The sequence below is a fragment of the Aulonocara sp. 'chitande type north' Nkhata Bay genome, linkage group LG7 (assembly GCF_057382095.1).
Source record: "Aulonocara sp. 'chitande type north' Nkhata Bay isolate Kocher_YH1m ecotype deep benthic linkage group LG7, A_spYH_male_GT1.1, whole genome shotgun sequence".
Lineage (NCBI taxonomy): Eukaryota > Metazoa > Chordata > Actinopteri > Cichliformes > Cichlidae > Aulonocara > Aulonocara sp. 'chitande type north' Nkhata Bay.
The window spans coordinates 52,594,892-52,621,990 of NC_141350.1; the positions used below are offsets into that span (position 1 = coordinate 52,594,892).

Consider the following 27,099-nt stretch of genomic DNA (forward strand, 5'->3'; position numbering starts at 1 on the left):
AAATATGTCATAGTTCAGCAACACTGATCAATCTAATAAACTTAAACCTGCACCATCCTCCCTATTCTGGTATTTTAAAGAGTACTTAGCAGAAATATTAAGCAACCTAACTAATAGGGTTGCAAACTCCCAGCAAAAAAAAAAATAGGGAACCACCCCCCACCCTCCACCTCATGATGCTTAATCGATCTAATCAAATTTAATTTGATGCAGGGGGGAAAAATGTACAGAAATAACTTATTTTTCAAGAATAATTAAATAGATTCAACATCTTTCTTCAACAGAATTGCAGAATTCACAGATGGTACTTTCACAAAGGAAAAAGTACTATAGCTTACTAGGGTATATTAGACTTAACAGTTACTATATACAGTAATGGACTTCTATACATCAGATTAAAACTTTGGGTGTCAGATAATTATTTATTAAAAGCTAGACATTTTAAATGAGAATAAGAAAGAAAAGTATGTCTTTGTGCCCCCTTTTCCCTGTTCATGCCCCATCGGCCCCCCTGGCTAAACTTTGCTAGATCCGCCCCTGCACAGTTACCAGCCGTCAGCTACGCAGAAAATGATCCTGGTGTAGAAAGTAATATTAAATAAATTCTAACAACAGCTTATCAAGGTTAAACGTGCTGCTGTTGTTCAGCCGCTGGTTTCCTCTTTCTGGTGCAAAATGGGCCAAAAACAAAGAAGAGAGGAGACTCCGACAGAAAAGCCGATCAGCTGATCATTAAGCAGTTTCACGATTGAAGTAGCAGCAGGAGAGGGAGAGAGAGAGAAGAGGCAGTCGCTCCACATGTCTGTTGTTAAGCTTAACATGGGAATGCTTTACAGACATTCAGAGATAATGTTATACACTTACTTTACTTCTCTCTGGGATCACTTTCTCTGAGATGAAATGCTGGTTTGGTAGCAAGGCTACAAATACACACAGCTGCTCTATCACGTGCTACAGTTATGAGCCGAGTTACGCTGTGTAGCAAGTTTTGTGAGGTCCTTTATTGATATTTAATGGATCGGATTACATTTTTTATTTCTCGCCGATATCCGATCCAGTAATTTGGGTCAGTATCGGACCGATACCGATAGGTAATATCGGATCGGTCCATCTACTAATGACTAGCCTTACCGGTGCCCAGTGGTCAGATTCAGGATTCAAAGATACCAAAAGTTGAAAAAACACAGTCACCTGCTTCAGATGAGATGGTTTCCCGTCCAATGCGGAGTGCATACATCATTTCCCCTTCAATCCAGTTTTGATCTAACTAAAATGCTTCATCAAAAAAAAAAAAACAGACACTTCCTGGATATTGCACAGTGGATCAAAATCTGCCCAGATTTTTCTGTATTCATAATAACTTTAATTTTGAAAATCACAGGTGGAAGATCCTGAATCCAGCAACCAGCTGGGGCTTTTCTGTGTGGAGTTCTCCCTGCGTCTGTGGGGTTCTCTCCAGATACCTGGCTCTTTGCCACAGTCCAAAGACATGCACATTGAGCTAAACTGGTGTCTTTCTGTGTTCCTCACAATCATCTGGCAACCTAACCATACCCTATGCTAATGGTTGGGATTTCCTAGCTAATTAGCGCAACATACTGAAAATTGCCAAAGATAATACAGTTTGACAGACTTAAAATAGTACTGTTTCACCAACAAAGTGATTCCCAAAGAGCTATTAGCTGAAAATGTGGCATTTTCCAGCATGGTGTGCACTGTGTCATTAAAAACTTGAGGAAGTACAAGACAAAAAGAAGTAAAAGAAGTAGCTAACCTTAAAAAAACAACAAACAAACAAAGCTCCAATTGATGCATCTGGTGTTAAGGAAAGGAAATGGAGAAAAGGCTGAAGTTGTGTGATTATTTGTGTTTCATATACCATTACTTCCATTTATATTTGAACATTTGAATAATACCCTGCATCGATTCTCAATTTGTCTAGCAAAATATAAAAAAAAATGAGGGGTGCCACAAGATTTTTGCACGGTACTGTATGTGACGAGCCTTTTCATTTTATAAACGAGAAACCCACAGGCTGGTCTTAACACAGAACAACAACTAACAAAGCAAGCACAGAGTGATGAACTTGAATTTAAAGATATAATTGTAGTGACACTCTTCCAATCTGTGCTTTTACACACACCAACTGGGGTCATGAGCAAGCGCTTCGGAGCACCGCTGGTTATTAGCAGCAGCGACAAAAGAACCGTGATGACTAAAGATGGCGGAGCTGCAGCATCAGCTGGCACTGGCAGCCTCTGCAACAGAAGGTCGGGGAAACATTGGCAGATGGCTGTGCTGCGAAACAGATCTGCCGTCTTAAGGCGAGTAAAAAGCGAGCCGTTTTTAAATTCATCCATCAGCCTCGTTGAAGACGGCGGCGTAAACAACTCAGAGTGCCAACCCCGGTGCCATTATGTGCGACAAATGGTGCCCTTTAATGAGCTCACAGGTGAATTCGCTCATAGGTGCTATAACAATAGCGCACACACGAGTCGTACATTAATATCAGGTCGTTATCACGGCCGCACGAACCCACACATCTCCAGTTCAAAGAGCAAAATGTGTTTATTTCGTTTGATAGTGTTATCAATACATGTCATTCATGTTATGTGCCAGTGTTTAATAACTCATACATCTACTTCACATCATGAATACAGTAAATAAGTTAGCCCTACAGTATGTGTAGCAGAAATCTCTTAAATATTTAGTTCAGTCTGTTTTCCACAAGCTGCCACACTGCACTTCTTTCATTGGTTTAGTAATTTTAGCATAAAAGAAAAAGACAAGCGACCTTCCAGCAGCAGCTGCCATGTTACTCTGGAATTATGAGGCATTCGGTTTTCTAACCAAATCTCATTTAAGAATCTGTGAAACATTTTCGCCATGCAATTATTTCTAGACATCTACGTCCAATGGCAGTTGTGTGGCTACATTGTAAAGAACATAATGGCTGGAGGTCTTGCGGCTGCCTGACTGGAATAGCTGCTTGAACTGAAAGAGGATAAGTGGCCGCGCGGCCCTTTTTCCCTTTGAATACTTATTCACTTAACTCGTCGCTAATGGGCTCGTGGAAGGCGCACAGCTGAGCTGCTCACTGTCAACAGGCTTTCGCCGCTAAGCTAAATGCAAATAAATACAGCGGTGACCACACACGCGCACACACACAAGTTCAAACAGTGAGCGCACAAATGCCCAGTCACGTCCATTTCTGTGCAAAAGTAATATAGCTGAAATATTTGCTGTGCAAATTCAAGAACATAATACACTGAGGATTCTCCCTTTTCCTTATTTTATGTGTGATGTGTGGAGCGTCTAATGTTATCCCTGAAAAGAAAGTTTGTTTTACCATAAGGGTTACCAGACAAATGTGAAAGGGAGGCATATAGCTGCCTTCTAGAATCAGTAAGTCAATTAAAAGCAGCCATTTCCTCCTCCTGACCGGATCGTGTTCTTCATATATGATCCTACCGGGAGGATGGGAGGAAATGCACCGACCTCCTTATATCTTCTTCCATTTCCATTCCAACAACCCCCTGCGGGCATCTTCCTCCTCTGAAGAAAAAGCAATCAGTAAGAGAACAGTGCTCCTGCGAGTCAGCCAGCAGGGCATCGGCTCGTCCTTCTCTGGGGCTGCAGAGGAGGGGTGGACACCTAACTCCTCTGCTCCTGTGGAGAATGCTAAAGGCAGTGTTTGGGGGGGGGTTGGATGACTAGTTCCCTCTCATCAGTTCTCCACATTTGCTCTGAGCGAGCGTGGCTTGAATCTTTGATGCCGGTAGTCCTGGCTGGCCGCCCTTCGGAGGGGAGCCGGAGAGCTGAGCTGAGGGTTGGCGAGGCACGGCGCCTGAGTTTTGACGGTTCGCGGCAGCGCCCTGCTGCAGCTCAGAGAGCGCCTCTCCTCGATGCCCGACTGAGGCCCGAGCTGAGACTCGCACAGCTCCAGCAGTGACACTACCTGCTCCCTCAGTGCCAGGGATTTGAACCTGCGAGCTGCCAAGTAGAAAAAGGCTTCGACGAACGCCTGCAAGCCCATCCCTGTGAAGCAGAAGGCCAGGTTCATTAAGTCAGTAATTTCATACTGCTACTAGGTGATAAACTAGCAATTCTAACACAAAGAAGAGCTTGACATTTCCCTAAAGAACCTTAGCAGCTTTATGAAGATCAAAGCATTTTTTTGTTCAGCAACTATGAAACCGCTGTGAGTTAGATTAGCTTAGCAAAAAGATGGGAAAGAACTGAGGAAAGCTAGTCTGGATTTGTCCAAAGGTAACAAAATCTACCTGTCACCACCTCTAAAGGGCCCTAATTACCTTGGCTGTTATGTAAAGACCTGCCAGCGAAGTGGAACACATGGGCAGATGAAGAAGCTTCTAATGATCCAAACTGTTCTGACAAAAAATATCAAGCTGGGTTGTTAACAAGGCGTTTGATTGCACATTAGAACAGAGAGCGGGGCTTTGACCGAGGTCTGTGCTTCTGTTTAAGCCAGATAGAATTATAATTTTACACAACTTTCACTTTTCACTTTTTCAGTCGAGACCTTCGGCCCACAGTTAATGAATGTTGAAATGTTTGCTGTCACAGTCACAGTTCTTTAAAAAAAAATGGTTGACTCATTGTGTAATGTAACAGTCCTACAATGGTCTTATCGTTATGAAGGTTAGAGTATTCAGCGTTTGCTCCAATGACATTTTATAGTCTTACAGGCCTGGAGACTGGTTGCCGACCCCCTAGCAACCACCAATCTCTAGGTAAAAGTGTATTCCCTGACCTGGTGAGTGTTTGCTGGAAGGTTGCTGGGAGGTGTTAGTGTGAGGCTGGTTGAAAAGGCATAAAGGCTTGTAGTTGCTTTGCTCGCTGGCAGGTTGCCATGGTCGCCCTGGGTTTGTGTTAAAGACCCCAATGTGGTCTGCAAAGACTACTACTACTTGCCAAGCGGTAGCAAAGCTATGAAAAGTGGGAAATAAACTTGAAACAGAGATTGTTCGCCTTAAAAGTGAAACCTGCACCTTTTGAAAAGTGTTGACGCAACAAAGGGACAACTTTTACTTTGAAGGCACAGATTCTTCATTTCCAGTTTCTGCTGCACTTCTTTCAAGTTTCACTGCAGCTCAGAGAGAAAATGCTGAGGTTCTGCAGGCAAGTCAGCATCTTCCATGCAAACTATGGGCAACAGAGGCAATCTGCTAGCTACTATAGCACTCCCTTAGAGACCAATTTAACCTGGTGTAAACCCCTAGCAACCACCTGCTAACCAATCATGTAATACACATTTTAGCAACTGGAGGCTGCCAGGGGTCACCAGCCAGTGAGGCCTCACGCCTGAATTACGTTTCTACGGTGAATCTATGGCATAGCCTATGCAAGAGGATGACACCATTGCCACATTTATACTTCCACAGTTTTGTACTTGTAAGGATTTACAGTAAGTGTTGGGACATCTCTACGATCATTAACATTAACAGGGTGAACAAAGTGTATTAACAGTAATGCAATACAACGTCTGAATATCATTCTCTTAGATTTGAACGATATCATCTAAACCTTGAAAGTGGATATTTTACAGTAGTTTGTAGGTTGAGTAGAACAACTTATATATGTAATCATAACACATAAGAAATGTTTGTTGTACCCTTGAAGAGGCTGGCATCATTTTCTAAAGCATAACTCAGTTAAATGATTTAATGAGACGAGAGGAAAGTCCAACCTCCATCTCTGAAGACTCTCACTTGAATTTTAGGTTTTACAGATTTTTCTACTTTCTCTGTTCTCCACCTAGAAATCGAAGAGATCCATAGTGCAAGAAAACATTTAGATGTAATTTTTTTAATTTGTCGCATATCCCAAGTCTAACTGGAATAGATATATTTGTGAATTCTAAGTTTTATCCCAGTTCTTGGTCCCTTACAAGTCCTCCAGTGCACCCACACACACACAATAACAGACGCTGACTCCAGCCTTCCTGAATACGTATGAGCTTATTCTAAATTCAGTCCACAATCTCCTCCGTACAGGCCCCTCCATGCTCGTCCATGTGATCTCCATCCATCCGCTCCGCCTCGCAAACATTCCTCGGAAGGTGCAACGTCTGAATAATTCATGTCGGGTAGTCTTCTCCATTGTCACAGTGTGATCTTTGCTCATTTCAATTACAGTGTCAGAGGAAATCTGACAAAGAATGACAAGCAATTATCTCCAAGCACAGTATTTGCGCCGAGTCTCGAGGACACCCGTGCTCTCTGTCCTCCACATATTTTTTCCCTTTGTGATAATTTATTGTGCGTTTGTGAGTATGGCGTTACCTGCTTCTCTGGAGTCGGGCGTCGCGCCTGACCAGCGGCGTGTGATGTCTATGTAGAGGATGTCCACTGAAGCCATTGTGAAGTTGCTGCCACTTAGTTTACAAGTCCTGAAAAACATTACAGGAAATCTAAAATAAGCTCCATAATGCAATTCTTAGCTTACAAACACATCGTGTGGTTGCTCTGAAACCTGTAGAAAGCATTCAACATTCATGCTTCCTTTAAATAAATGAAGGGAGATTCAAAGACCACAACCACTGAATGTTAGATTCCAGCCTTGCTCCTTAGATATGGAAAAATATTGATCTCAAATTTATTTATATATATATATTTATATTATGTAAAGCATATCATCGAAATTCCAGATTTGCAGTTTTATGTTGAGAAGCATGAATTGTGCAAGATTTACCCTAAAGCAGTTTTCCACAGCACGGTGAACCCCCTTTGGCATCTTTCCTCCTGCATGACTCGCCTCTCTGGGATTCTCTCTTCATGTCACTTATTAACCTCTTTAGTTGGGAGATGTTCCACCAGGTTCTTTTGTTAGCACCACACAACTCTTCAGTCATTTGTTGCCCACGTTCCAACACTGCTGAATCACTGTATGTGACTTTATTTACATACAGCTTACATGGGCAGTTATGTATAAAGAAACACATGTACTTTTATAACAATAAGCACTGAGTGTGTTAACCTTCAGCAGCTCATTCTCTAGACAATCCTTTCTTTAAAGACAGAACAAATTTTGGGGTCAACTTAACCACAAGGCAGATATGTAATGTAAAAGCGAGGTCAGAGGTCAAATGTAAAAAGGTATTTAGATTGTGATATCAGAATCCCCATATACCCGTATCACTTCCTGTGTATTACCAATGCAAACAGAGGCAGCAGGACTGTAAGCATAGTTTTAAAGATGAAAGAGATTTTTGAAACTTTGCCTTATTTGACCTTAAAGAGGTCAGAAGTCCAAAGAAACATGATATTTAGATTCAACCATCCATCATTCCCTACATGCCTATATGCTGTCAATGCAAACAATGGCAGTGAGAAACAGTTTTAAATAGCTCTATATAGCATTATTATCACTCTGACCTTCAGATCGATCACTCTATTGATTTTGAAGGAGAGGTCAGAGGTTAAATGTCACATATTAATTTAAATCTTTATTCTGTACTTTATATAGCTTGACAATACACACCACGCTTGTAAGAATCATAAGTTATAAGGCCTTGTGTTAATTTTCTACCAATAAATCATTAAGTTGACTTTGAAGACGTTGGTGGATTTAAGACACATTTTAATGGATTGTAAGAGGTGCCCGCTGTACACCCCTACAAAGCTTCATGAGGATCAGAAAGAATGGCACACAATCAAACACCGCCAAAAACATAACCTCCTTGGTGGTAGTAATAAATAATAGTACCTACCTGATGAAGGTCCGAAAGGCAGTGGGGCCAAGGCGCATGTTGCCCTTCACACCAAGGAAGCGTATGAAGAGAGCTGCGATTCGCTCCACTAGCCGCAGGTAGTTGAACTGCTTGGAGTACTTTGGGTAGACCTGCTTCAGACACAGCGAAGGCAAAGTTCCCGTTTCATCTTGGCTCTTCTCTTGTGTTTCTTCTTCCATGGGAATCTCTTCTCCTTGTTCAAACCCACCGGCCCTCTGTTGGGGACTGTTGGTGTAGAGTAACAGGAAAAAAACAAAGAAAAGCAAAACAGCTTTAATTTAAATTAATGAACGGATTCATTTTCAAGCTTGGTGAACATTAAACCAACAAGGTGCAGATACAAGAAAGAGATTCAAAACAAAAAGGTTGATTTCATATTGACGAAAAAGTTGATACTTGTCACTAAATTTGGAAAAGCAAATAAGTTAAATGGTCCAGACAGGATTGGTCGTTTGATAGAAGCAACGTGAGACTCATCCTCCACCGGGCTATACACTGTTCTCTATTACTCAGTAAAAACATCAACTCAATTTCAACCTTAGGTGATGGACGAGCTGTGCTTTTAGAAGTTCATTTATGATGCTTTGAATTAAGCAGACCAACATAAAAGCACTCATACCAGTTTACTTAAAGTGACCAAAAGAAGTCTGTGAACCTTTGATTCAGTCCATCGACCTCCTGTTACACAAAAGCTGGATCAGAAAACAGTGTACTGAAGTGCTTCCATGCAAGCAATGCAGTACCACCTTGTTATCAACATACAGACTAAAAACAGCCTGAATAGCCTGCATGTTGCTTTATAACACCGGTAATTAAGCTGCAATTCAATTTTATTTATACAGCGCCAAACCACAACAACAGTCCCCTCGAAGGTCTGTATGTTGGAAGGTAAAGACTCTACAGAGAAAACACCAGCAATCAAAACACCCACTATGAACAAGCAGTTGGTGACAGTGGGAAGGAAAAACTTAACAGGAAGAAACCTCTGGCAGAAGCAGGCTCAGGGAGGAGCTGCCATCTCATTAGGGGTGAGGGGGGGAGACAGGAAAAAGACACACTGTGGAAAAATGGTCCATTAATGGTCAAAACTTCAAAAGAGCAGAATCCTGAACATGAGTTTTTTCCACTGCTAATGCACGTTCAAGGTGCCCAATATTTTATCAGATGAAAACAAAGCTGCCTTTTTTCAGAAAACAAGTGACACCAAGACTAATCCGTCTACTTTAAAATCTCACATCCTTCTGCTTGTCAGACGAAACAATGAATATATGAATATTAGATAAATGGAAAACTGTGATGGATAATAGTACTATTTTTTTAATTCTCTGTTATAAAGATAATCCTTAGGGAGAGAAAAAAGTCAGCTATGCTTAGTTACCATGCTGCAAATTCAAAATCCGTCATGTCATGTTTTGTCCATTTTACTGTCACTCTGTCCCTTCTACCAGCTATCCCACTGTAATATTCCTGAGGGACAGGATGCCTTTTACAGGGAATTAACGTAAACTGCAAGGATTGTGCGTTTCTGTCCTTGGGAGCTTTTTTGGGTGTGTACACACTGTGCTTGACTGACAACCTCCCTCCTCTCACCTGGCAGGTCAGAACAAATTATATCTTCATCATTCTTTTTTGGAACATGAAATGCTGCGACCTTAAAACACCCCTATAAAAGAAACTTAACTAAAAGCCAGAATAAGTAAAGAACACCTGTGCGAGTTTGCAGCAGGGGCTAAAAGCACAACTGCAATCGTGCACATGTGCATCAAGAAACGCATACAACAAAAGGCAACACTCAAGGGGATAAGAACACCGCCGACTTTTTATGAGGCCGCTTCGTTCTCCATGAATTAGTAAGCAGTGTGAATGGCACTGAGCGAGCGCTGCTGAATGTTTAATAGAATCAATCATCCCTCGAAGCCAGGACGCCACCCACATCTATTTAGACAGGACAGGCTCTGCTAAAAACGGACACGTCTTCAACAGAAGCTGACAAGCAGACAGACAGTGAGGCGAATGTCTACAAACATTCCTGCAGAGGGAGAGAAAAGCTGATGGGTGGTGAAGGAGAAAAGGTGAAGAATGGGAGGTTTTTAAAAAAAGACACACAGAAGGCAAAGCGTATGTACCCAATTTGTTGTCATTAACTGACAATGGGAACCTTTTTTTATCTTGATGTGTGTGTGTGTGTGTGTGTGTGTGTGTGTGTGTGTGTGTGTCTCCGAGGTGTTCCCAGTAGGAAAGCTGGAGAAAAAGCCTCAACTTTAAACACAATTAACTTCCCTCAATGTTTCTTTCCTTTTATGCAGATGATGCTTTTCTAATAATGTGCCTCGCCCGCTATTTTAGGTATGGCCACAGATCTCACTTTTTTTTTTTTTTTTGTTCTCGCTGCACTCACCTTTCATAATGGCTCATAAATCACTCTCAGAGACATCATACATAGGATTAATGAGCTGGGGGAGAGAAGTGCATGTCTGAGAGTCACTGATAGCATCACCCAGTTCTTCTTAGAATTCCTCATTTATCTCCTCGCCCTTCTCTCCAAAATGCCATTTACCCCCCCTCCTCCCTCCACCGCCAACTATTCTGCCATTTCATATTTGCTTTATCTCTCTTCTATAAGCCTGCCTCGATCATTTAAACAGCAACACAGCTTTTGGGGTATTTTTTTAACTCAGCTGCTGCTCTTTAGCGCGTGTGCCTGGTCAGCTCCCCCCGTCATTTCACTTCATTTTAAACCAGTAAAATTCATACTTGGCTGAATTCAGTCTGAACTCTGTGTTCTGACTGACTGGATCTCATCCATCCCACTGCAGACCAGCTGTCAGCAAACACAATGCACGTATTTTCTTATTGGCAGACCATCTGTGCAGTAAACAGATTACTTAACCTGCCATAACAATGTTTGTGCTCCAGAAAGACTGCTTGTTAATAAATCTCAAATTCTGCAGAATTTTAGAAAAAGAGAAAGAGAGCGAGTTCCCTCTGCTAAAACACCAAATCTGTATGAAGCAGAAAGGATTTCTCTAACAAACCTATAATCCACTAGATCCCTGAGATTTTTAATTTTGAGTAACTGTGACTTCAAAAACTACAAAATACCAGCCAAACCATGATTAATTCCTAGTTCTTAATGTCCATAAGTATATTACTCCTAATGCCGCTTTAGACTTTTTATCCAGCATCATAAATAACAGTTTAACTGGGTTCTGGCAAAAGCACTGGAATAAGTATTATCGGATACTGGAGCACCTGCATAGTCAGTGTACAGTCATAGATCAGATTTGACCCGTTCAATGCATTTTACTTTAGCAGGACTTTCTCCTGTTACACTGACTAACTGTTTAGTTCCACATCTGTCCACTCGAGTAGCTCGAGACACCAACCGTCTGCCACCTACAATCCACATCTTGCGTCAGTTGATCTCAATAGGTCACATGATAGGGTGAGACAAGGTCACAGCAGTTTCAACCGAAACCTCTGCAGATAATGACCCACACCCTTTGTCACAGCTTGGTTCATGATCAATAGTGAGTCAACGTCTGCCTTAAGGGACAACTTCCACTAGGGTTTAAATACGTGGGACTTTCCACCATTTGGTCTTAGAAGCGTCTCGGATGAGAGCTGAAACATCTTCAAGAAATGTAAAGAAGTTCAGTCGCTTTTCTTTCCAAGCTTCTTAGACTACCATGACCTGGATGACTGAGAACCTACACAGACATACTGCCATTTAATGTGTTTGTTTAGTTTGTTTAAATCACAGCAATCGCACTGTGTGGAGCTGAATGATTAAAGAGTTCCGTTTTTGCAGCTGTGTTGTTGGCTGATGATTACATTTTTCGGCGCTGAGCCAATCTAACGGCTAATTTAATAAACATTAGCAATGGCTAGTTGGGACATGCTTACCATTACTCTCTTCAACCACAAGACTTTGTCACCATTTGCACAGCTGACAGAACAATTCCCTGTAATCACAACGTAACTTAAAGATACTCTGAATCTTCTTGCTTCCTTTTAATTATGCACCATGGTTGGATAACTGCTGTTAAAATAATCACGTGCTTAAATAAAATATCAGGATCATTTTATTACGTTTTCTTTGGTGCTGATTTGAGATATCTTTTCTGAGATGTACTTAATAATTTACTTACAACTTTGTTACTGGTACCCAGCTGCATGCACATACTATTATGTGAAGTTCTAAGGGTTCTGAGCCAATATAAAACAAGCAATAATGTGCAAAAGTCTTGACCCACCCCTCTCTTTTCTTTGCTAGGAAAATGGGAAGTATGTGCAGCACTTTACTGAAGTGGAAATACAGCATATAAGGCAAAAACAGCACAATTCTAACAATATTAATCAATATTTGGTATGACCACCTTTACTCTTGAGCACAGGCACATACGCGTCTCTTAGGCAAATTTTCTTCTCTTTTCTTTTAGTCTTCAGGAATATCCCACACTGCTACAATAGTGCTCCATTTCATTATTTTTGTATCCAGGTATGCTTTTACTGCACTCACAGTATATTTGGGATCATTGCTGCACTAAGGGATGAAGTGGATTCATAACTCCATTAGATCTGTTGCCACTGATTTTCAGTCCAGTTCTCATCTAATTTGGCGTAACCTCAGCCAAGGACATGACTTTCAGATACTGCTCATCTTCTGCAGATAGTCTTTTATTCCCCCAACTTCTTTTGTCCTTCACTTTTCCAGTTTCCTCAAATTCTTTAAGGACACACTGAACACCATGCTGAGATATGCCGCATTATTAGCTGATAGCTCTTTGGAAATCACCTTGTTGGTGCTTTTTATACTTAAATGTTTCATAAATTAGTGTTCAGTGACCTAACAAAAAAAAGAGATAGAGTAAAAAAAGCATTCCTTCGGAGCTGGTCAGGTACAAAGACTCGACTGAAAATGAGTGATGAAGCAGCCAAAGTCCAAAGAAAAACTTTGCAAGATCTTCAAAAAGCCTGGAGAACTATTGCTCAAGAGTACTCTAAAAATAACAAAAATAGAGCAATGCATGGGAATCTAAGATTAAATTTAAAATAGGCAAATCACATTAACATGTTAGTGGTCATGACTTTAGTAGTTATGTGGGCAATGTGCCTAACCAGATCTTTTTAACGTGCACAACAAAGCAGAATTTCCGATAAAGAAAATAATCTGAGGAGGAGAGTAAAGAAAAAAAGGTGATGGAAGGATGGGCAAAGTGAGAAAAAACGGAAGAAATTGAGATGGTGGCCGAACAGAAGCTGTAAATCCTATTGTCATAAAAGAAAAACAGACTGAGGGTGAGAAAACAAAAAAAAAATAAAAACCTAATGTAGGAGGAGATTTATTGTCAGGCACCACACAGGGCCAGTCAGCCAGAGAGAGATTGAGCCACCAGACTCGTACAGTAATGTGTGAATTTCCACCACGGCTCAGCTGAATTTAATTTTTCCATTTAACAAGCTTAGGGAGAGCTGTTGAGCAGTGCAGAGCAGGACTCCGAGGAGGGATGGGAAGAGTGAGATATCATGTCCTTAAAAAGTGAACATGCAGACAAGAATGCAAGGACTTCAGGCTTTGCATGCGTCTGTATGTGTGTGTGTGTGTGTGTGTGTGTGTGTGTGTGTGTGTGTGTGTGTGTGTGTGTCCGAGGTGTTCCCAGTAGGAAAGCTGGAGAAAAAGCCTCAACTTTAAACACAATTAACTTCAGGCAAGTCTATATATTTACACTGTGGGTTTCTTGTGGCCTGGATCCATTAGACGCAGAGTGTCCCTGATCACGCCCACTTTGACCTCTTCATCCACCGGACTGGGAACATATTCAAAAACTCCGGGTGCCACCTAAAAAATGCAAGTACTGCTTACAGCAAAAAGAAATAAGAGGCTTTAAAATATGATGATGTTGCTGCTGACATTTCACTCTTACCTCCTGCTCATGCTCGATTCTCATACTAGGGTTGGAGTTGACTTCTAACAGTACGGGCTTTAGGTTCTTCATGAGCAAGATGTCAAAGCCTAATATCTGAAACACACCCACAGAATGTCAGCAACATACTTTCTATACCGTATATATTTAAAATTCTCAAATATATACAAATAATGAGGATTGATGAAAAGGTCATTAAGGCTTAAGAAAATATCTACGTGTGATCAATATAAAGTGGATCTTATCTGATTATTTTATTTATTGTATAATTACTTGGAAGCACGTGGGTCCTGGTTTGCCGGGTGGTATGTCAGCCTGGTAGTAGACTCTAAGTTCAGGCACCACGGCGATGACAGTCTTGATGACAAGGGCGATGATGTCCGACCACACCCTCTTGATGTCGACACCTTTAGCTGCTAATCTGTACAGCACGCTGGAGAGAGTGCGCTTGCTGCCGGTGCTCTGGCTGTCTGAGTGCACGAAGTTGCCGCTGTGGACGTTGAGCGAGTAGTTTGTCAGGTGCATGAAGACGTGGCTAAGATTCTTCTGACTTGGCTCCTTCACAGAAACACACAAAAAGACGAAACGAAGAAAAACAAAAAGAAAAGAACAAAATTTGTTACCTTTAAGGTCACGGCTTCACAGCACAGTTTGCTGACACCATCGTGGCTACCTGATAAAGCTCGGTGCAAAAACGTGTCAGTCCCTCTTTGGCAATGTAGATCTCCAACGGCTCCAAGGACTTTATAAGAACGTAGAGCCGGATATCGAACTTAAGTTTGTCAATAAGTAACGGCTTTTGGATGTACTCCTGGACTACGCCCTGTTTGGCCTGCGAACCCGTCATGAGCTTGAGGTCACTAGGGTCACGGATGAGGTAGATACCGTCCCCCTGAGAGCCCCCATCTGGTTTGACAATGAAAGTGGGATTCACTGTAGCATCCTTCTCTTTCACCATGTGAATCTGCAGCAGAGGGAAAAGGTACACCAGTGAGTGTGAGTCAAGGAAGTTTAAACATGTTTCTATTGTTGATGCTGTATCAAAACAGCCTGTTGAAAGACCACACGAACTGGGAACGTAACAACTTGTTATGAAACACATAGAACCTGTAGAAAACGGTTATTGTTCACCGTCTCAGCAGCAGTAGCAACAGATAGGTGGAGAAAAGTTGTAAATTATTCAGGTGTTTCTTTTTGTGAAATATACACTGCTCACAAATTTTAGAAAAAATATTTGTCTTTTCTATACTGATATGGACTGGTTAATGAGTCGGGAATGAAAGGATTGCACATTGTTTCTTCATCCTCTAAGAACTGCCTACATAATCTCACCACACTGCCGTGCACCAGCAGGAACCCGGGATCCAGTGCACCAACCTTACAATGGGCCAAAAGATTTCATTCCTGTCCCTGGTAGAGGTCTGTGAGTTCCACCATGGATATGCCTCCCCAGACCATCACTGTCCCACCACCAAACATGCTGTTACAGGCAGCATCACGTTCTCTATCGCTTCAACAGACCCTTTCGCGTCTGTCAGATGGGCTCAGGGGGAACCTACACTTATCTGTGAAAAGTACAGGGCACCAGTGTTGGACCTGCCAATTCTGGTACTCTATGCAAATACCAATCGGGCTCCATGATGTTGGGCTATGGCACTATAGGACATCGGGCCCTCAGGCCACCTTCATGAAGTCTGTTTCTGATTGACTGTTCAAAGACATTCACACCAATGGTCTGCTGGAGGTCATTTGTTCTTCCTGGCATAAAGGAGCAGATACCCGTCCTGCTCATGGGTTAAGGACCTTCTACGACCATGTCCAGCTTCCTGGAAACCCTTGAGGCAATGGTACGTATTGCTAGGATGTGCCATCCTCTGTGGGGTTCATGTTACCAGTAGTGATACTGGCCCTGGCCAAATGCAAAATTCATGGAAAAAACATAAAACACAGTCAGAAAAGATGAAGAGGGGGAAAATATCAGTGGCCTCCACTGTCTCATTGTTGCCCCTCTAGTGCATCTGTTGTTAATTTCATTAGCACCAAAGCAGCTCAAACTGATTAATAACCCCCCTCTGCTACTTAAATGACCAGATCAATACTCCACAAGTTTAACTGACCTGATGCTATACTCTGATTAAACAGTGTTCCCTTAATTTTCTATAAGCAGTGCAGTTAAATAAATTCATTATCTTAACTTGCAGCTGCACAGGAAGTAGCAATCAAAGATTTGGTTAATCTGAGGTTTACAAACAACTCACATTTCACTCGCTGGGCCCACGTCCTCATTTTAGGTTTGACACCGTTTTAGTAGATAAAGGTGGATGGCTTAAACATGAATTGAGCTGTGGTTTGGGGAAGGCCTCGAAGGGGACTGGCGGCGGCTCCCGGGCCTGGCAGATCCCCGTGTACCAAATAGAAGTGAAGAAGTGGAAGAAGTGAAAAGGGGAGGGAAGGTGGGGCATGTAAACAAGAACGAACACCTTGTAGAACTGGGGGATCATATATAGATAAAAACCGGAAGGAACGTGTTTGGAGGCGTGGTCCCACTCGTGAAATTCAGATACTTTATCTCCATTTACCTGCATTACCGATCCTTTCACCTCTACCTAAAAGATGAATATTCAGTCTTTCAGTGAATTATTATTTGTCTTCACTATACATTTGTCTTCAGCCTGATTTGTTTTATAATACTGAGTCATGGCCTAAAGGTTTTACAATAAGATAAAAAGCAATATTCTGGTGCCCTCTGCTGGACATAACATACAGTTGCAATCAAATCTCAATTAGAAGAACTGACCACGTATTCATCTGAATACATCATCAATCTATTTTAATATTTTGGAAGAAAATACAACTTTTTTGTAATTAGATATTCCTGTAAATCTTAATATTGCATAAACAGTACATGCAGATAATAAAACACACATTTTTATTTACAAAACCAATAAAAATATGAGTAGACTACATAAGATCAGCATCTGTGTTCATCATTTGGACTAACTTGGAGAACTTGAAAGAAACACTGAGTCATCCATGAGTGAACCAATCATCTATATTTGTATTTTAAAGCCATTCCCAAAAGGTAAATAAGACTCATTTCAATAAATTTATTGAGGTCATTGCTGCTGTGTTTGGACTCACTTTGTAGGACACCTGGTGCACTAAAATTAATACAGCTACTGCTACACTTATCACTGGTATGCTTCTACAAGGCCTGCTGTGGTCTGCCTTTGCAGCTGACTCAACCTACCCATTTAACAATTTGACTTGCTCTCATTTTGACCAACATCTAGTTTTGGTTTATGGTAATAACAGCTCATCTGTCTCTTTTAGCTTTATTATTAACACAAGCAAACTAAATTGCCCCCTTGCTTCTTATTTCAAACAAGACACTATTATTGCTGCTTCCCCACATGAGAAGAGGTTTCTGGACTCAATTTACCAGATTAAAGTATAAACATTATATCTTGGAAGAACTCCAATTTCCATTTCTCACCTTTTGTCATCATATTCACATGACTTTAGCTCACTGAAATAAGCTAGCCACACATAGCTTCCATGTTTCCCCATCAATAGTTACACAGAAAAACAGTTAAAGACGCTTAACAAGGGTTTTCATATCCAGTGTCATCATTTTTATTTGTGTCAATTTTCTTTAATTTATTTTGAACGTACCTGTGTGGTAAACTGTTGGTACTCCTCAGGCAGGATCCAGGAACGGGGATAGAAGTCGTATTCTTCTGGGAACAACTCCTGCATAGTCCGAACTGCTCTGCTGAGGTTGATCTTTCGCAGCATTTCGATCATTCCTGCACGGACAGTTTTACATAAGAAACTGAATACACGATTGGCACGATTTACACTCACTGGTCACTTTGTTAGGTGCACCTCCTCAACTGCTCATTAACACCAATATCTAACTAGCCAATCGCATGGGAGCAAATCAGTGCATTCAGTCATATAGACAGCCAGGTAAAGAAAGGTGATTTTAATCATTTTCCAACACAGTTTTGAGCTGATCGGAAGGCAATGAACTCAAATCACTAGTTACAACCAAGGTATGCAGAAGAACATCCCTGTACGCACTAAATGCAGCAGAAGACCACAACATGTGGCATTTGTGTAAGCTAAGAACACGAAACTGAAGCTAAAATTGCGTTCAACAAAATTGGACAACAGTAGGTTGAAAAAACGTCGCCTGGTCTGATGAGTCAAAGACATCCACCCCAGTGACCTGCTGGAGGTCAGAATTTGGTGTAAACACCATGAAAACACGTATCAATCCTGGTTCATATCAAGTTCAAGCTGTTGCTGGTGGTGTAATGGTGTGGGGAATATTTTCTTAGCACTCTTTGGGCACCACAGCCTACCTGAGTATTCTCGCTGACCATGTCCAGCCTGTTATTACCACCATTTACCCACCTTCTGGTGCCTGCTTCCAGCAGGATAAAGCTTCATGTCATAAACCTCAAATATCCTCAAACTGGTTTCTTGAACGAGAAAATGAGTTCAGTGTACTCAAACAGCAATGTGGACCAATCTCTCTGAGGAGTATTTCCAGCACGTTGTTGACAGTGAGTGTAAACTGTTCAGTAAATGTAGCCAGTTTCACAATAAGCAGAATGATTGCAGAGAAGGACTATTAACCATTTTAACAACCCTTGTTGGCTCAGAATAAAGTGCCTGGGGTAATGTAGGACAACACTATAACCTGGTTATGATAACAGAATCCTGAATCCATACTGCAATAAATAATATGCGATTTGCTGCAGGTGGTAGCAAGATAAGAAGAGGTGAGAGGAAGAATCTGTGAAATACCTGGGAACTTGTTGACCTGCCCTGAGACGATATTTTCATTGTCATGAAAGGAAACGCCGTGCCAGTAGATATCACAGGCTGTTCGCCTTCCTAAAGGAAACTGAGGGGGGGGAAAGCAAGAAAGAACAGTGAAAGGGAGACATAGCAGAGGGCTGAAAACATACAGAATGATGAGAACAGTTCATTAAGGAACTCGTGTTTGCAAACAAGAACAAAGGCTAATCTACTCAGGACATTAGGAAGGTGTTTTGTCCTCGCAGTGAACCGAGAAAACGGGGCTAATCTTGCCCAAAGATGGCAGGTAAGTGCGTGTTATGTTGTGAAGAGCTGGGAAAGAGGAGGAGAAGTGATACTATAAAGAGGATTTACACAGCGAGGAAATCCTGCTGGCACAGGGTAAAGGACAGTTTAGTCCTTTACACCTCATCTGCTCACTCTCACGCACACACTCCAAACCACACAGAAGCCACCCAGCAGAGGTGTGGGGAATCCATCCAGATATTAATAATAGTAGATAGTAGCAGTATTAGTACACACCAGTGCTGGTATTGGTATTGGATTGACGCTAACATGATAGATTGATACTTTGTTTGTATCCTCAGTATGTAGCCCACTGAATTGTGTTACATAAATAGTTTTTTTGGAAATGAAAAAATACACCTCAAACATGCACTATGAAAAATGTCTAAAACCTTTTGTATTGACTTGACAAAAGCCAACTTTATAAGTTAAAAGTATCGGTATTGACAGTGGTATCAGCAATACTGGCCATGTATTTATTTTTATATAAAATCTGCAGTATCGCACAGCACTACCTAACAATAAAAAAGCTACATAAAAGCAATATAAACAAACAATCACTCTGAGAATGAATTATGTGCACAATCTTTAGTTTTTCAGCCCTTAAACTCTCAGCTTTTTATACTTGTGATACAACTTTAGTTAATAGGAGAGTTATTCTCTCACCACTATTAAATGTGAATTAAAAAAATAAAGCTGTACAAAAACTGTAGATAAACTTAAAATCTTAGAATTATCCAAAAGTCATCTGCCATATTATCCATGTAGACAACAGCACGACTCAACACTGAATTTGCTCTCCACTGTCTGCGTCCTACATTCAGGAACGCTCAAATAAATAGTTTATTGTAAAGATTCCTCACAGCTGTTAAATCAAACACACATTTTAGAGCTGGCAAGTTCAAAGTATCAACATGGAGCTGGGAAGAACTCAGTCACAGAGGCTGTGACTTTATTACATCATATGGGCTTTAACAGATTACACTGGTAAGTAGCAGCACACCATCGCGAGCCTAAATTCAACTTTGACTCGACCCACTCTGCTGCCTCGCTGCAAGATAAACATCTAATTAATGACTTAGTGAGAAACAGAGTGACCGGTTCTAAACCCTGCCACACAGATGCCAGGGGAGTGAGGTCAAATTATTTAGAGCAGGGATCACACCATAAAAATAGCCCTGTTGTGTTTGCATGGACTGGTTAGCATGTGACGTATGGGAAAAGTTAGCTTTCAGAGCCACTTTTTAATGGGGGAAAAATAAACTTGGCTTATAGGTTGCTGCAACATAGATATTTCAAGTTGCACCCAATCTGTTATGCCTCGAGTAAACAGCATTTATAGTTTCAAACAGAAGCTCCAAGGAAGCCTTTAGGTGTGAAGTATTTTGAAATCCATACGCATCGATTCAGAACGTCAGCTTAGTCTGCGGCATCCTCATGAAAATCCCACGCATATGTTGACATACACTGTCATTAGTCTAATATTCCAAGCTGACCCTCACGCTGCCATCCTCTCTCCCACAAAGAGGACTAAAAGTTGATTGGATTAGAGGAGCTTTAAGGCTAATGATTTCCCACTGTTTAAGAGAATGCCATATGCTGAAAATCAGCTGACAGTGATGTAGAGACGTGGCAATCTGGATGCACCTTAAAAGCCTCATCAGTCTCTAAAATGTTGACAAACTTCATGAAATTTATTTCAACGTGTTGCTGAAACAAATTTCATAAAGTTACGTGTCTTACAACTCACTGAAAGGGTGTTTATTCAATAATGGCAAAACCAGCCTGCCTGCTTCAGTTTCAGCCCCTTCAGAGTGGTTGACAGCTACTTTCAAAATGACACAAGATCTAAAGCACCACCGGCTTACGGGCTACGGTGCGGACCAGGTGTGGTAATGTATAGGCCTTCTGTCTGTCATTTTCTGCAGGAGCTGTAAGCGTCGCCGCTCGGTTGCCGTGGCTAAGGGGAGCGTTTATTTCGCCTGTCTCATCAAATTGTCTTTTTTCACCTCTCATGCATAATGAAAGATGGGTAATAATGCCTGATAGCAGGTATTAATTGCATCACATTCAAAATTAACAGATGGTGTTTACAGCTCAGATTAAGAAGAATGGGATCAAGTAGGCTGCGCATAAATGTTTGAAAGCTGTCGATTAGAACACATCAACAGCCATCCCCTATAATTTCATACATCGGACCCATGTGGACTGAAATTCTCAGGCTCCTGGCAAAATTGATGGCAATCCTGTCTTGTAGCATCTTGATTAGGGATGGGTACCGGTGTCCGGTGCCATGATGGCACCGGTTCTGACATAAACGGTAGTAACCAGACCGAAAAGCAGCGCACATTTCGGTGCTTTATTTCGGTGCTTTTTTTTTCCTGAGCTGTGATACACTTCTAGCCAATCGTTTTACGTTTCCGAGAATAGTAGGCGGGGCCAGGTACGTACGTTCTGTTAGCGCAGAGCTACAGATTAAAAATGCCCAAGGCGAAGCGGTTAAAAGTCTGGCTGTACTTCACAGCAAAATATGCAAACTCAGCAGCCTGCAACAAGTGCTTTAAACTGATACTGTGATACTGTCAAAGGAGGTAACACCAAGAATCCGATGAAACACCTGGCGACGCATAGCGTTTTTTTAAAAGCCGAGAAATGCGCCGTATTTGATGGCAGCAGCAGCCGTTCTTCTCTGCGTGAGTAGCTTAATGTTGTTCTTGTGTGATTTACGTTGAGTAGGCTAACCACGTTATTACATTAATGCATGTAAGGTGAACTAGGAAACATCATCATAGCTACATGCGGCTGTCTTCTTGTTTGATGGCAGATGCTCCCTTCACCCTGGCCAAAAAGGCTAAAATGACCAAAGAAAAAGTGGAAAACAGTTAAACATGAGAGGTTTTTGGACAAAGTTTGTGTTTTTTCCATTGATTAAGCACTGCTTCCAGCCAAGAGTGATACCATATATGCCCCATAGCTGCAGAAAAGGCTAACATTGTTATCTTTTTACAGAAAAACAGCTGAACATGAGAGGTTTTTGGACCAATTTTGTGTTCTCCATTCTTTAAGCACCGGTTCGAGCACCGTTTAAGCACCGGCACCGTTTCAAAAGTACCGATTTGGCACCGGTATCGGATAAAACCTAAATGATACCCATCCCTAATCTTGATAGTTAAAGGATAAAAAGTGATTATACTTTGCAGCTACCAGTTAGCCAATTTACTGATTTTGGTCCACGAAACAACTGAAAAAAGTGGCTGTCAGGCAACAAGCTGTGATAAAAGCATTAAACCTTTCATTCAAGTTAGGCTCTTCGGGCAGAACTGCACCACTTGATGCTCAAGTTTTTTCACTTTCCAAGATCTCTACAGTGGCAAAATGAGGACCAGTCAACTTGAATTTCTTTTTGGTGAATTGGACAAAGTCACAGGGAACCAGATGTAACAACAGGGTGGGTGGAGTTGGTAAACGCCTGCTCTATTAAATGTGGTGCATCTGTCTGCCTCTGAATTTTATCACAGTATAGAAAGTAAGTAGAAAACCGCCAATAATGTTTATAGAGATATAAGAAGGAAAAAAATAAGAAGTATATTCTTCCTCCCCTCTAGCCACTCACAGATGGCTGCCCCTCCCTGATCCTAGTCCAGAGATTTCTTCCTGTAAAAAGGGAGGAGACTGAATCAGATTCTGATACATTTTGGCAGTTTAAAACTGGTTCTTAATTCACTTCAGTTTTATTTCTGTAGTGCTAAATCACAAAAACAGTCACTTTAAGGTGCTTTTTCATTGGAAGGTGAGGACCCTATGATAATAAAGAGAAAATCCCAACAAACAAACCCCCTATCAGCAAGCACTTGGAAGAAAAACTCCCTTTTAACAGGAAGAAATCTCTGACAGAACCAAGCTCAGGGAGGGACAGCCATCTTCCGCAACCAGTTGGGTTGAGGTGAGGGAGGCAGGACAAAAGAAATCCACTGAAAGACAGCATTATATTAATAATAACTAATGATTAAATGCAGACTGGTGTGTAAGCACAGCATTGAAAAGGTGAGTGAACAAGAAACACTCAGTGCATCATGGGAAACCCCCAGCAGCCTAGCATAACTAAGGAAAGGTTCAGGGTCACCTGATCCAGCACCAACTACAAGCTTTTTCAAAAAGGAAAGTTTCAAGCCTAATTTTAAAAGAAGAGAGGGTGTCTCTCTCCCAAATCCAAACTGGGAGCTGGTTCCAGTGAAGAGGGGCCTGAAAGCTGAAGGCTCTGCCTCCCCTTCTACTTTTAAATACTCTACAATGACAAGTAAGCCTGCAGTCTTAGAGCAAAGAACTCTATAGGGATGATGCATTGCAATAAGGTCCTTAAGGTCCCTGGATTTAACAGGGAGCCAACGAAGGGAAGCCAATAGGGGAGAAATATGCTCTCTGTTTCTAGTCCCTGTCAGCACTCTTGCTGCAGCATTTTGGATCAACTGAAGGCTTTTCAGTAAGTTTTTAGGGGAGTCTGATAATAATGTGGTTAGCACCGTTGCCTCACAGCAAGACGCTCCTGAGTTCAACTCCACCACCTGGCTGGGGCCTTTTTGTGTGGAGTCTGCATGTTCTCCCCGTATTTGCATGGGTTCTCTCCGGGTACTCCTGCTTCCTCCCACAATCCAAAGTCATGCAGTTATTGGGGTTGGGTTAACTGATGATTGTAAATTGCTCATAGGTGTGAATATGAGACTGAATGGTTGTCTGTCTCTTTGTGTTAGCCCTGCAACAGACTGGTGACCTGCCCAGGGTGTACCCTGCCTCTCCCATTATGACAGCTGGGATAAGCTCCACCCCCACGACCCTGAATTAAATTACAGTAGTCCAGCCTAGAAGTAAAAAAATAATAAAATGCATGAACTAGTTTTTCAGCATCACTCTAGGCAGGATGTTTCTAATTTTAGAGATATTGCGCAAATACAAGAAAGCATTCCTACATATTTGTCTAATATGCACACTGAACTACATATCCTGGTCTAAAGCAACTCTCCGCTACCCACCTCATCAGATCTCTGAGTTTATCTTGTGCTTTTGTAACATGTTTATGTTACCTATTATAACCATAAATAGAAGTATAAATACAAGCCAAATTACTGAATACCATCTTCGTAGTTCCTGGTACAGTAAGTGCCTCCAGGAGTACATTTTGCCATGATGACACACGCACACAGGCAGGGAGACATGACTCAGAAAAGGAAAAACAACACAAGCCTTGTTGTCGCCGTTGGTAAAAAATCCACATGACATTTCTTTTTTTAAAAAGTGCATTTAGCAGTGAAAAACATACAGCAGCACCAGCACTGACAACAGTCGCCTGTCTTTAGGAATCCACTCATTCCTGCATCAGTTCTGCTGTTGTCATGTGTTTCCTCAGTTTTTTTACAACCTCAAACACTCCTACACAGATTCAGTCCATCATCTGAATATATATAAGTTTTGTGACTTCTATTTATTCATAGAGGTACGCCCTGTAATAAAATGGCAGAGGTGGAAAAGTGAAGAGAAGACTGTCCACTGCGGTAATGGTTATAAGCAGCAGTAGTTACAATTATAGGATTCTTTTGGGACAGCTATTAAACAGAGAGTAAAATAAAGTATTCTAACTTGTAGTGGTTCAGCACAAAGTGAAACCCAGAAGCCTCAGTTAAAGGATCCACCAGTCACACCAGTTCTGGCACAACTAAGAAGTGACTAGAGATGCCAGGCGGTGGATTAAGGTAGAACTAAATACTTCAGACATGGTTCTTGTTGGCTCGTGCTTACACAACAGTAAGAAACCAGTTGTTACACATGGGCAGCCACCTAAATGAAGCTGATGTTTGGGCTTCCCTCTGGATGTTTCCATTAACTGGTGCTTGGCTACACCAGCTGTCCTGTTACCACAAGAGTAAAACTTACACAGCACATAGGTACAGAAGCCATAAGAAGACAGTCCATTTGTAACACACCTCTTTCCACTTTAGCTGCTTGATGCTTATCTTCAGTGCCTCCAGAGAGGTTTTGGCTTTTGAAGTGTCTACCGTCACAGGTCTCCTCTTCTTTGCAAGCTTGAATCCCTCCTCTCTGCGCATCTCTTCGATGTTTTTGGATGTGTGGATGGTGACATAGTTGCCATTGGGCTCTGACTTCCGCTGCAGTATCTTTCCAGTTCCCTTGACTTGAAGTGTCCGCTCATACCCCAGTCTGTTTAAGTTTTTCTCAGAGGAAACTACAGAGCCTTGCGATGCCACATCAGAAGTGTGTCTCTTGTCCTCTCTGCCGGGCTTACTGCGACTTTTACCTGTTTGTTTGCAGGGAAGAGAGGTGCTGGATGCATCTGTGCCGGTGGGATGATCTGGTGAGACAGAGGCAGAAGGAGAGGAGCCCGGCACCTGCTCTTCTGTATCCACTCCCTCCTTCTCTGCATCTTCGCCAAATGATTTCATTTGCTCGACTTGAACCTTGACATACTGATCACTCATTATGCGAAACGCGATGTGTGACGCCTCTGGCCAGGGCACCGCTGTGCCACAGGGTGCAGTAATCCGACGCCGGCGAGCTAACGGTGTTCAGATACAATGAAGTACGCATTGCTGGCTTAAACGGCCAATTAACAAATGAAAGCCATTTCTCTGCGGTCAGCTCGCTTACCAAATAGAGCAAAGGGATGCCCTCAGACGTACACGTTACTGAGCAAGATAACGCTTGACCATCCCAGGCTTGACAGCTAGCGTGTTAACCGGCTGGTCACAATATTTAACTATCAGCTTCGAGAAGCTAGCGGTTCTCTCGAGCTGGCAGCTAGAGGCAGGCGGCACTTGTAGCCAACACTGCTAGCTCCTTAAAGGGAGCTAAACCCGACGTTAGCCTGTCAAACTTCATTCGGCTAACGCATGGCTCGGAGCCCGGTTAGAGACACTAAGCCTCAACTCATGATAGACTTTATCTTACCAGCAACGATATCTACTTAGCATAGCAGCGCCCAGCGTTACGACGGAGCCCACAGTCCACTGCTCTACGGTATGTGTGTGTGTTGTCCTCCCTGTGTTGTTAAGCAGCAGAAGCCAGTGTACAGCGCGTCGCCCAGCCTCCATCTGGTTTGGAACCCAGCTGATGCTGCCTTTGGGGTTCCTCGTAATTCCCTGTATTCCCATACGGCTCATCACCGTATTATTTGATCAAATGAGAAACGGTCGCTTTTCCCACACCAAGTGGTTTACAATCTGTAGCTTTAATTACGGTGAGTATGTGTGTTTAATAATCTATTAATTCAATTTGGTGATATTGCAAAGCCAGGGGAAAATGCTCTGACAAAGAAAGTCTAAATTCCATTCATAGCGAGGATAATCTGTGCACCTTGAAGCAGGTGCCTTTCCCATGTATTTATCTAGTCTAAAAACCATGTATAGTTGTAAAGCTATGCAGTGACTGTGTGCACTGTGAATAACCTCTTCTTCGATATCAGCACACTTATACACTGACAAATGCTCTGGTTATTCTAGAGCTCGGTCATCTCTCTCCATGACAATAGCAAAAACTCTGCTCCTAACACAAGCGCAACACATTTCCGGAGCACTAGTTTTCCCCAAACTGTTTTCGGAAAAGATACCACTATCTATCAAGGATGGACGCAAGTAATTCCACACCTCATGGATTAAAAAGTTTGCTGGAGAGTTTATCCAGAGCAGCTCTCCTGGCGCAGCCAGATGACATCCCACGGTTCCTGTGTGCACATGTGGAGAACATGATCAAATTCAGCGACGATCAACAGTTAAAAGACATCATCGAGGTCATCTTCCGGTATCAGTGCCAGTGGGGTAAATGCGATGTTTTTAATGTTAAGAAGGAGTGCCCTAATGGAAGTCCTTCTTGTAGAGACAAACTTGGAAGCTTTCTTTCATCGGCTCAGGGCACCTATGTTAAGTTAACTGTATTTCAGTTTATTACCGGGACATAAACACTACAGAATTGTCAGTCAAATTTACTATGACTGAGAGTGTAATTCCTCTGTAATTAAATGGAATTTCAATGCATTTCATTTGAAATTACAACGTAATTATATTTAACCACACATATCTAAAAGGGCTACACTAGAATAAGAGGGTGACAGTTTTTATTTTTATTTATTTATTTTTCTTACAAAAAACAAAGAATACTACTGTAAGTACATGTAAGTACTTTTAAAAACTGCATAAAAGGAATTGTAAACACTGCATAACTTTACATATTTTATAGGAAACAAGAAGTACTTACATTGTAGGTAAATAGTGGATAAATTATTTTAAATAGTGCCTA

The 27,099-nt window shown here is 41.8% G+C and overlaps 1 protein-coding gene across 1 annotated transcript; it reads right to left on the reverse strand.

Moving 5' to 3' along the window:
- Window positions 1-487: 487 nt before the first annotated feature.
- Window positions 488-25,898, reverse strand: ttll11 (tubulin tyrosine ligase-like family, member 11). The gene is made up of 10 exons (XM_086301232.1): window positions 24,774-25,898; window positions 18,499-18,598; window positions 17,356-17,489; window positions 14,354-14,644; window positions 13,954-14,238; window positions 13,681-13,776; window positions 13,483-13,595; window positions 7,733-7,978; window positions 6,306-6,412; window positions 488-4,038 (listed from the first exon to the last, which is right to left on the reverse strand). Exons 1-10 carry the CDS (start codon window positions 25,284-25,286, stop codon window positions 3,728-3,730), a joined length of 2,196 nt encoding a protein of 731 aa, XP_086157358.1. The 5' UTR covers window positions 25,287-25,898; the 3' UTR covers window positions 488-3,727.
- Window positions 25,899-27,099: the final 1,201 nt, after the last annotated feature.